The following is an 11,995-nucleotide window of genomic DNA, read 5'->3' on the forward strand; positions in this document are numbered from 1 at the left end:
TTACAGCAAACTACTGTATTTAAGAATCACAGTAGATTGCTGTAGGAATTTGGCCGTAAATTTACAGTAATTTTTTACAGTGTAGGGAGGTCGGTTTTGTTGATTTAAAACTTGATAGAGCATTAACCTTAAAATTGTCATTTGTTTGGAAGAACATTTAACTCGCTTTTAGCACCACCCAGTGGACATTTGAGAACATTTAACTCGCATTTAGCATCACCCATTGGACATTTGAGAACATTTAACTCGCATTTAGCATCACCCATTGGACATTTGAGAACATTTAACTCGCTTTTAGCGCCACCCAGTGGACATTTGAGAACATTTAACTCGCTTTTAGCATCACCCATTGGACATTTGAGAACATTTAACTCGCTTTTAGCGCCACCCAGTGGACATTTGAGAACATTTAACTCGCTTCTAGCGCCACCCATTGGACATTTGAGAACATTTAGCTCACTTTTAAAGCCACCCAGTGGACATTTAAGAACATTTAATTCACTTTAGCGCCACCCAGTGGACATCTGAGAACATTTAACTCGCTTTCAGCGCCACCCAGTGGACATTTGAGAACATTTAACTCGCTTCTAGGGCCACCCATTGGACATTTGAGAACATTTAGCTCACTTTTAAAGCCACCCAGTGGACATTTGAGAACATTTAATTCACTTTAGCACCACCCAGTGGACATCTGAGAACATTAAACTCACTTTCAGCGCCACCCAGTGGACATTTGAGAACATTTAACTCGCTTTCAGCGCCACCCAGTGGACATTTGAGAACATTTAACTCGCTTTCAGCACCACCCAGTGGACATTTGAGAACATTTAACTCGCTTTCAACGTTTTAGAACATTTAACTCGCTTTTAAAGCCACCCAGTGGACGTTTGAGAACATGTAACTCGCTTTCAGCGCCACCCAGTGGACGTTTGAGGACATTTAACTCACTTTCAGCGCCACCCAGTGGATGTTTGAGAACATTTAACTCACTTTCAGCCCCACCCAGTGGACGTTTGAGAACATTTACTCTATTTCAGCACCACCCAGTGGACGTTCGAAAACATTTAACTCGCTTTCAGCGCCACCCAGTGGACGTTTGAGAACATGTAACTCGCTTTCAGCGCCACCCAGTGGACATTTGAGAACATTTAACTCACTTTCAGCCCCACCCAGTGGACGTTTGAGAACATTTAACTCGCTTTCAGCGCCACCCAGTGGACGTTTGAGAACATTTACTCTATTTCAGCACCACCCAGTGGACGTTTGAGAACATTTAACTCGCTTTCAGCGCCACCCAGTGGACGTTTGCGAACATGTAACTCGCTTTCAGCGCCACCCAGTGGACGTTTGAGAACATTTAACTCACTTTCAGCCCCACCCAGTGGACGTTTGAGAACATTTAACTCGCTTTCAGCGCCACCCAGTGGACATTTGAGAACATTTAACTCGCTTTCAGCACCACCCAGTGGACATTTGAGAACATTTAACTCGCTTTCAACGTTTTAGAACATTTAACTCGCTTTTAAAGCCACCCAGTGGACGTTTGAGAACATGTAACTCGCTTTCAGCACCACCCAGTGGACGTTTGAGGACATTTAACTCACTTTCAGCGCCACCCAGTGGACGTTTGAGAACATTTAACTCGCTTTCAGTGCCACCCAGTGGACGTTTGAGAACATGTAACTCGCTTTCAGCGCCACCCAGTGGACGTTTGAGAACATTTAACTCGCTTTCAGCGCCACCCAGTGGACGTTTGAGAACATTTAACTCGCTTTCAGCGCCACCCAGTGGACGTTTGAGAACATGTAACTCGCTTTCAGCACCACCCAGTGGACGTTTGAGAACATGTAACTCGCTTTCAGCGCCACCCAGTGGACGTTTGAGAACATTTAACTCGCTTTCAGCGCCACCCAGTGGACGTTTGAGAACATTTAACTCGCTTTCAGCGCCACCCAGTGGACATTTGAGAACATGTAACTCGCTTTCAGCGCCACCCAGTGGACATTTGAGAACATGTAACTCGCTTTCAGTGCCACCCAGTGGACGTTTGAGAACATTTAACTCGCTTTCAGCGCCACCCAGTGGACGTTTGAGAACATTTAACTCACTTTCAGCCCCACCCAGTGGACGTTTGAGAACATTTACTCTATTTCAGCACCACCCAGTGGACGTTTGAGAACATTTAACTCACTTTCAGCGCCACCCAGTGGACGTTTGAGAACATGTAACTCGCTTTCAGCGCCACCCAGTGGACGTTTGAGAACATTTACTCTATTTCAGCACCACCCAGTGGACGTTTGAGAACATGTAACTCGCTTTCAGTGCCACCCAGTGGACGTTTGAGAACATTTAACTCGCTTTCAGTGCCACCCAGTGGACGTTTGAGAACATGTAACTCGCTTTCAGCGCCACCCAGTGGATGTTTGAGAACATGTGACTAGCTTTCAGTGCCACCCAGTGGACGTTTGAGAACATTTAACTCGCTTTTAGTGCCACCTAGTGGACATTTGCCACGATACATGTAAAAAATGCCATAATATCATTTTGCAAAAATTTACTGTATATCTAACAGGAGAAAGTTCCTCCATATTCCTTCTAAAAATTAATTTGTAATTTTTTTTTTTTTGAGTGAATACAGTCATACGCTTAATGGTCTTGGTTTTATATAAATGTGCACGTGTTCACAAATGCGGCCGGACGAGCTCTTGTTTTCTCTGCCATTGGACTTACCCTTTGACCCGGGAACCACTCCTAACTCCCCCACCCCCCCACTGCTCTGATCTGTCTTGCAGACACAAAGCTGACAAGATGGCCTAGATTCCACCCCACAAACTCACACACACACATATAGGAGGGAGGGGAAACATTGAGAAAACATTATATAAGCTTGCTCATCCCTGCACACTGAAGAACCCATCACACATATAGTTTCATATGTGTGCATTTACACACAAGCAGAGTATTGGGTCAACAGTGGGTGGTTTTTTTGGGCCACCGAAACATATATACATACAGGGTTTAATAATCTGTTTAATTGCTCATATCTTAAAAATGCATAAAGGCATTTGCATGATTTCTGGCGTACTTCTATGACTTTCTGTAAATGACATAACTGTGACATCATCGTGAGCAACAACTTGCTACAATTAAATAAATAAATAAGTAAATCGTTTAGCTAAGTTTTCAGTGGCAGCAAACTTAGATGTTTCTCTTTCGCCATTTGGCCCTGTTATTTTTTTGGGCCAAGCGATTTACTATAAATCTCCACTTTCACTTTCACATTGTTCTTCTTTTGTGTTTTGGCGATTCACATTCTTCGTGCATATTGCCCTATACTGGGCAGGGAGGAGAATTTATAGTAAAAATGGACTTAAATATTGAACTGTTTCTTACCCACATCTATCATATCTCTTCTGAAGACATGGATTAAACCACTGGAGTCTTATGGATTACTTGTATGCTGCCTTTATGTGCTTTTTGAAGCTTCAAAGTTCTGGTCACCATTCACTTGCATTGTATGGACCTACAGAGCTGAGATATTCTTCTAAAAATCTTCATTTGTGTTCTGCAAAAGAAAGAAAGTCATACACATCTGGGATGGCATGAGGGGTGAGTAAATGATGAGAGAATTTACATTTTTGGGTGAACTATCCCTTTAACCTAATCCCTATCCCTACCCCTCAAATCTTTTTTTATTTACTTTATTTATGAATAACTTTCACCATGTCCCAAAAGGAGGTTTTGTCAGATTTAGCTTACAGAAAATGTTGTAGTAATTCTGTTTAAAAACCTCACATATTTCAGCAACAGACAGGGTTCCTGGTCAAAGGCCCTCGAACACGCCCTCAACACAGGATGTGGCCCCAGAGGGAGTAAGTTGAAATGCTGTACCGGGCAATACGGGACAAAAGAAACGCTGAGGAAAACGTCCAGTAACGTTTGTGAAAATGAGGCCAGTGATGCTGTAGGCAGCAGAACATTAAGCGGCGGTCAAAAGTTTAACCGTAGCCCCCCGTTATGTGACTATTGTTTTCCAGTTCTATATACACAGGCACGCGCACACACTTTTTTTCCAGGCAGTGCACTCTCAGCTCTCCGAACGGAATTCTATAGTGGCAACATATGGAATCACTGAGATAAACACAAGATTCCCGCCTCTCATCAGTTTTCAGTGAGATGTACTCTACTGTATACATTACACACAGGACACATCACAGACAGACCACAGTACAAAAACATTTCTAACTGAATGTATACAGGATTCCTATTGGAATTTGGAACGTAATTTGGAACCCGTCTTAAAGGAGCCTAATGGGAATTTAATTGGAATCAAATAAGATCCTACTGGAAAAACACTGAATTATGGTATTTACCAAGGCACTCCAAAGTACACCAAGGATATAAAACGTGTATGTAAAAAAACAAAACATAGTATTACTATGGTCAAAGGCAAATTTGGCTTGAACCTCCCCACCCCCATCCCCCCCGGAATCTATGCCCCAGACTATGGTACATTTCCAATAAAAAACACATGTAAAACACAAGTATTCCCGTGGTATTTTTGTTAGTGTGTGTACTACAGTATTCATTTTATCCTATTAATAATCCCAGTACTCCACAAAATAATAGCTTGTGTTGGAATCCTATAAGAAAGTTCCAAATTCTGCTCAGAATTCCACTGCAAATCCTACACATTCCATTAGGATTCTTTGACATACAATACTCCTCCTCAGTTTTCCCTACTAAGATATTCTTTTACACATGTGTGCACTCGATATGTCTGCTCTTATAAAGCCAATGTCCTACTTTTGATATTTTTAACTTGTTGAAACACAGAAATCCTGTGAGGAGAGAGATTGTTTACCTCTTAGAGGCAGAGCACTGACGTCAGGACACACCCCTATAGGCCAGGGGGCGTTACCCGCCCGTGCAGTCAGTGGCGCGGCATTCGACCAATCACAATCCAGCTGTCAGGCATTCCGTCCAGTCACCGCAGAGAACAGTCGCAGCGGACGCCTGTGATTGGCTGTCGCGGCAATGAGATCTATAGATATGCAATCTGATTGGTGTGAGTGGGCGGGGTGAAGGAATGCTGCTGAGCGTCTATTTGTTGGTTTTGCAGGAGAAAGAAGCTGCGTTCCGTGGGACTAAACGTGAGTTTTAGCTGCGGCCTGCGCTCGGATTTAGTGGATGGTTACGGGAGCAAGAGCGATTAACTCGGGTAAAATATCGTTTCATGTTATTTTGATGTTTTCAGAGAGGCAGAGTGTGTCAATTCGTGGCAGTGGACAGTGTGTGTGTGATACAATATGATAATATCTACATAACCATTAGCCTATAGAAAACAATAACACACAAGCCACTTTACTGGAGTTTGTTCGTGTGTAAAATAATTCTGCTAATTTTCTGGCCTCAGTTCAGAATTTATTGTGAGTATTTTAAAGTGCTATATATCATATTTCTATGAGTATTGCTGTGAAACTCATAATTGTATGTATGTTGCAGGAGACACATTTGGAGTTGGCGCACGTGAATACAGAGAGATCGGTGATGCCACATCAGGTAGTGACACTTTTACTTTTTTATATTTTATACATTGTTTCTGATCCATTTGAACTGGATGCAATGCTTCTTTTCTGCATTTTATCTGCGAATTCGAATTGGTGCTAAAATGCGGCTGTTAAAATGTTACATTTTTCAAATGAGACGTGCGATACTTTCATTGGTTACATTTAACCCTTGTGCGACCTTCGGGATATTTTTGTCTTTTTCATTTTTGTTTTTTCGATCATTTTGTCTTGTGTTAATGCCAACGGCATACATTTTGCCAACCTCAACCTCAGTTCCTGTAATACATCTATAATAAACAAAATAGTTACACTCAGGACCTTCAGGACAAAAATGTCCCCATTGAAACCCATTAAAACTGCAATATTTGATCCCAGTGCCTTTAAAGTATAAAATCATGAATTATATGATATTATGCTTTCATTCTGGAGCCCTGGCTTCAAAATTTACATTTGTAATATTTTCCACCAGATGGCGCCATTTTTCTAATTTTTAGCCTGTGGAGCAAATACAAGCTTTTCCCCTATTTTCTGTTTGCTGTATTATAGAGCACTGCAGGACAACTGAATAAATGATGCAGATAAAATTGTGTGTGTGTGTGTGTGTGTGTGTTGGTATGGATGTCAGAGTGTGTTTTGTATGTGTGTATTGAGAAATATGTGTGTAAAAAAACAACAGTGGCATTATATAAACAAACTGGCATTTAAAGGGTTAAAATCCCCAAAATGAATGAATATTTGGTAGTTATGATAAGAACTAATCTTGGTTAAAAAATCTAATTCAATGAAAGTGGAAAATAATATTAATATACAATATTTTTATGTTTAATATTTTTTTGATTTGGACGTTTTTGTCCTCGAAAGTCCTGAATGTGAGTTTTTTTATTTATTAATTTTTTTTAATCTGACACTGCACAAAAATAATAATGCATCAAAATCAATATTGTTGCTAATCATTGACATATCCCAGTCAGTGATAATACCCCCCCCCCCCCAAAAAAAATAAATAAAATAAATAAAATTTTCCCTTAGCATTTAGTATATGGAAAATAATTCATTTTTTGTGTTTTTTTTTTTTTTATTTGATTTTTTTATAAAAAACAACAGTGGCATTATGTAAACTATCTGGCATTTAAAGGGTTAAAATCCTGAAAATGAATGAATATTTGGTAGTTATGATCAGGACTGATGTCGGTTAAAAAAATGAATATTAATATATAAGTGGAAAATAATATTAATATATAATATTATTATGGCAGTATTTTGACGCGGACATTTTTGTCCTCTAAGGACCTCTGAGTAACTTTCTTTATTGACGCACAAGGGTTAATTTATATGTATCAGTTTGAAGTGGTTACAAAGTTGCACTTTGCGTTGCTTGTGCTTTGATGCTCTTTGATTGGATACAGTGTTTCACTGATAATCTCTAACTTGATACAATGTCTCTAATCAGTTTAAACTGGATACAAAGTTTCATTGAGCTTCATCTTTCACTGGACACATTGTTTCTTTGATCAGTTTAACTTGATATGTTTTTCTTCTGATTTATTTAGCATCTTAAAGGTGATTTAAATGTTACAATATTACAGTGACCATTTTTCGTCCATATACTGTATTTGCTATGTTTGTTTTTTAGTTTTTGGCATCGGGCTGAATTTGCCACTATTTGAAGGTGATAATAGACGGGTGTATTTTCTTTCAATTCAAAGAGTAAACTCTTTTTCAATGCCAGATTACAGAAGTTGCAGTTATTGTGTGTGTGTGTGTGTGTGTGTGTGTGTGTGTGTGTGTGTGTGTTTTTAAAAACAGTATATTTTAGAGGCAGAACAATATATCGGTTTTACCGATTAAGCGGTTATTATTGAGATTTTGGTTGAACTAAAAACTGCATCTGGGATTTGATTCATTTCGGACTCTTTGTCTTTGCAAAGTTTTTTTGTCATAGTAAAAAAGAAAGAAATGATATAATATTTTTTTTTTATATTAGTGCATACCTATAAAATTGTCCCTGTCTAGTACAGACAGCTTTAATCTAACAGGTTACAATAATTCTGTGATTTTTGTTTTGTTTTTTGTTGTTGAGGAAATCATCAGGTAGCAATCAGGAGAAATGCATCTGTTGTTATAGTGTAATAATGAATGTTATTGAAGTATTATCTAGCTGTTGTTTCTGTGTTATTAATGCTTGTAGAGTGTCAGTATTCAGTGTGTTTGTAGTCTGGATCAGACACATGGATTAATTTCAATATGACGAGAAATATGAGCCGTCTGTCTTTAAGAAGTTATGATAACACCTTGTTCCAAAACAAGTGAAATGTTATTGCTGCTAGTTATGTTGTGCCATGATATGTTAATGTTTTTGTTCAGTTGTATTGTTATTTCTCAGCGTATCTCTTGTGTGGTGGTCTCAAGTACTACTGAGTGTTGTGTTTCAGTGGAAACTACTGCAACGTCATGCGTCTGGGAAAAAAAGCACTTTACTCGTGATGTATTCAAAGCACTTTCATGAGTTAAATATATAACAGTGTTCCTATTTTATAACCGAAAGCGAGTCTCAAACCACGGCTGTTTTTTGGGATTATTTTTCAGTAGATGATTTGGGAGAAACTTTGCCCTGTTTGGCGTACGTCGTGTTTGTTTAGTGTTACAGCATAACCTTTGCTCCCCAGGATATACATCTTTTATAAGTGTTTTTAAAAGGCCGCAGTGCAAGGACGGTCGTCAGCTTTAAACAGCACACATGTCCTAACAGCCTCTTATGTGAACATTTGAACATGTGCCACACACACATGGGTGAAATAAATCAAACAGACACAGTGGAGTCATCATTTCCAGTATATGTTGGCTATTATGAGACATGTTGTGTATTTCATAAACTGTAATTTAGTTCAATAATGTTTGTTTTGCACACCTGTAAACAACATCTGTGCCAGCTAGTGGCAGGATGGGCAGCTTTATAACACCTGTGCACCTAGAAAATATTATTTTTTTGTTTTAATTACAATACTTAACGCAATAGTTTACATGAACTAACACTGAACAATACTTCTAATGCTTTTATAACATTTATAACTTACATTTAACAATAGTATATTTATAAATTAACAGCATTAACACATTTGTGTTCCCGGTCAAAAATGACCGGCCCACTAAGATTGTTTATATATCTCTCATATTGCATATATTATCACAAGATATTGCATTAGATCTTTTTATCAACTTTTGATAGAAGGATTCATTGAACTAAGCTCATGCAGGGCTAGTTGTGGGCACTCCCTGCGGAAAGCAAAAAAAAAAAAAAAAAAAGAAATATATATATAAAATAAATGAATAACCACTTGCTTGATCTGAACATAATAGGTGTCGTTTTAAAGCTTAGAATCTGGACTTTACAATGAATATAGCCGATCTTACCCATTCTTAAATAATTATTTTTAATTTGCTGACAAATAAGAACTGTTTCGTTCTCATCGTTTGCAAATTTGTTATCACAACAATTATATTCAGATTTAGTAAAACCATAAAAAAAATTAGATAGCCATGTGTTAAATATTGTTGGAAAGGTCTTAATTACTAAAATGCAATGAGTACATTTGTTTCACTCAGAAGTCAAACTGCAGTGAGTATTAGTGTATGAAATTCCCACAGACACACACCAATATAATAAACAGGAGTGTCTTTTAGGCATGTTTTTCATTATTACTTCCTCAAACATACATATAACATAGACAATGACATAGCGTAACTTACAGCAGACTATCCCGATTCAAACGAGCCCAAACACAACATAATATGATGAGTAGATTTTGAAATATTCCTCAAAGAGTGTGCATGGAAAGATGATGCACAAAAGGGTGCTCAACACACATTTTGTGTGTGTGTGTGTGTGTGTGTGTGTGTGTGTGTGTGTGTGTGTGTGCGTGCACATGTCCGAGGACTTTGTTTGTGAAAACACATCGCACATATGTGTTCAGCTAAAGGATTGGGATGCTCCCGAACACTTAATATTTCTATATTTTGTAGCCTAATCCATTCATTTCCAATGGCCGGTCATTTTTGACCGGGAACACAACAAGTGCAACAAAGTGAAATAATAATAAAAAAAATAAATAAGAAAGTGGTCCAAATCTTTTTTGTGTTTTCAGATACCATATGTGAACAAAGTCAAGGAATTTTACTCCAGTTGGATTAAGAACAAATAAATAAATAAATAAATATAATAATCATAATAAAAAAAAATGACCAGAACACAACATAAGGGTTAAACACTAATGAAACATTAAGCCAGCTTTATTGATTAATGCATGCTTAAAATTGTTCATTGTTAGTTCATGATGCCAAATTCATTTACTAATGTTAATGTATATAACTTATTGTAAAGTGTTACTAAATGGCTGTATAAAGAAAAAGATATATTAAATAATAGTATATAAAATAGCTTCCATAAAATATAATGAAATGTGATGCAGGGAATTCTGAGAATGCCAAATTTTTGTTTTTCACTGTAATTTTAACATTAATTTACGGTAAAAAGTATATGTACTCTCTTGTTAAACAAAATATAAATTTTTACCATTGATTATATGGTAAAATGTATACTTTTTTGATCTAAACAACAGAATTGTACAACATTTTACCATAAAATTACATGTACTGTCTTGTTATATTTAGTATAATGTTTTTACTGTATATTTTAAGGTAACTACCCATTAACCAATTTTTACTGTAGCATTTTTACAGTCTTTTACCTTTAAAATGACGGACATTTTTACAGTGAATGTAATGAATTAAATGCAGTTAAAATCAGTGAATTCTAGCCATTTGTACTTTTTTTTTTTTTTTACTTTAGTCTCTTTGTTCTGATTGGATGATGGTCATAACTCTGATGTAACAGGTGTTAAGAAGGAGCCCTTTGATATGTAACACAATATTTACAGCATTACAGCGTGTGCTGTTGATACACATAGATACTGAACCCTGTGTGAATTCAGCATGTGCAGTAACATCCTGCTGTGAATAAAAGAAACCACAATCCATAACATCAGCAGATAATACAGCCAGAATGACTTGAATCAGATGGTGTGTTTAACATTCTGACAAGAATTATGTATTAAATCCAGCAATTGATGTATCAAATTTTCATCTTCACATCAATACACCACTACTGTTAAGTGTCAGTAAGTAAATACAAATTCGGCATTTCATTTGGGTGTACAGGCTAACGTATTGGGTGGCATATGCACACCCTGACGTGGTGGTACATCTGTTGTAAGTTCAAGTAATCTGATCATTATGTCTTGACAACAAAAACATCATTAGTGTAAACTGCTATTATTATTAAACTAGACGCTTAACACTCAAAACAGGCTAATCTAATATAAAACCAGAAAACTACTACAACAAAAAACAAAATAAAAAAACAGATCTGTTATTTAAGGTGGGAATTTGTTCATATAGTGGTACGTTATATATTTTTTATTCTTTTTTTAACCTGACCATTATGCAAAAACAGTACAATTAGCAAATTAAAGTTTAAACCGCTCTTAAACTCGAGTAATCGACTAATCGAGTAATCGAGTACTCAAGTAATCGACTAATCGAGTACTCGTTCTGCACCAGCTAGTCGATCATTAAAAACACTACTCGAATATCGCAAATTTATTTTCCTTTGCGCATTTGCCTGCTGGGGGAAGCGCTGAATTACCCTGTACTTTTCCCTCTGAATAGCTCACCAAATCTTGCAGTTACAGTTGTGTCCACTGGGGGGTGGGGGGGTGCTGTGGATGTGTGTTGTCGATGAGTTGGCTGAGAGAGGAAGATATGTTGGTGTTTTTGTATGCTTTCAAACAAACAAGGATCGGTTGTTATGGTGGAAAGGAAATGCGAAGCGGTACAAGAAACTCTGAAGCTTATCAGACCGAAATGTGTGTTAAATATCTGAACACAGACAGAGCGCATTTTATAAAAAGCCAACTTTCACCACTTGTTTTTCTGAACAAATAACATGATAAAAATTGCGATGTCCTTTATGTAGACTCAGAGTTTATATATGTGTGTTACCCTAATGCCATCAGCACTGGCTTCTGTATAAGCTCCGGGTGAGTTAAATTTTTTTTTTACAATTTTTTATTTTTTTATTAATGCATATTATTCATTTAATTTTTTACTAAAGGAAAAGCATAGTTTCTTGAAGTTGCTAAACACTGAACAAAATTAAATTGCTTTTGAGATCGCTAAACTACTATAAAACCAGAAAACTACAAAAAACAACGTCTTTTAAGGTAAAAATTCATATAACGTTTTTTGGTTTGTTGTAAGTGTGTTTAACCTGACCATCATGCAAAAACAGCACAATTAGCTAAAGAATGTGTAAACCACTGTTAATCTGCAGTTTCTATATGCATAGATTAAATTAACTAAATACTACT

The 11,995-nt window shown here is 37.1% G+C and overlaps 1 protein-coding gene across 1 annotated transcript in view; it reads left to right on the forward strand.

The window, feature by feature from the left end:
- The first annotated feature begins 5,118 nt into the window (after positions 1-5,118).
- Positions 5,119-11,995, forward strand: part of LOC127420284 (vitamin D3 receptor A) — a 77,388-nt gene continuing 70,511 nt past the window's right edge. Inside the window, exons 1-2 of the mRNA XM_051662449.1 lie at positions 5,119-5,221; positions 5,506-5,562. Coding sequence (XP_051518409.1) covers positions 5,191-5,221; positions 5,506-5,562 — 88 coding nt within the window. The 5' untranslated portion in view covers positions 5,119-5,190. The remainder of the gene's footprint in view (positions 5,222-5,505; positions 5,563-11,995) is intronic.

Source organism: Myxocyprinus asiaticus, chromosome 29 (assembly GCF_019703515.2).
Source record: "Myxocyprinus asiaticus isolate MX2 ecotype Aquarium Trade chromosome 29, UBuf_Myxa_2, whole genome shotgun sequence".
NCBI lineage: Eukaryota > Metazoa > Chordata > Actinopteri > Cypriniformes > Catostomidae > Myxocyprinus > Myxocyprinus asiaticus.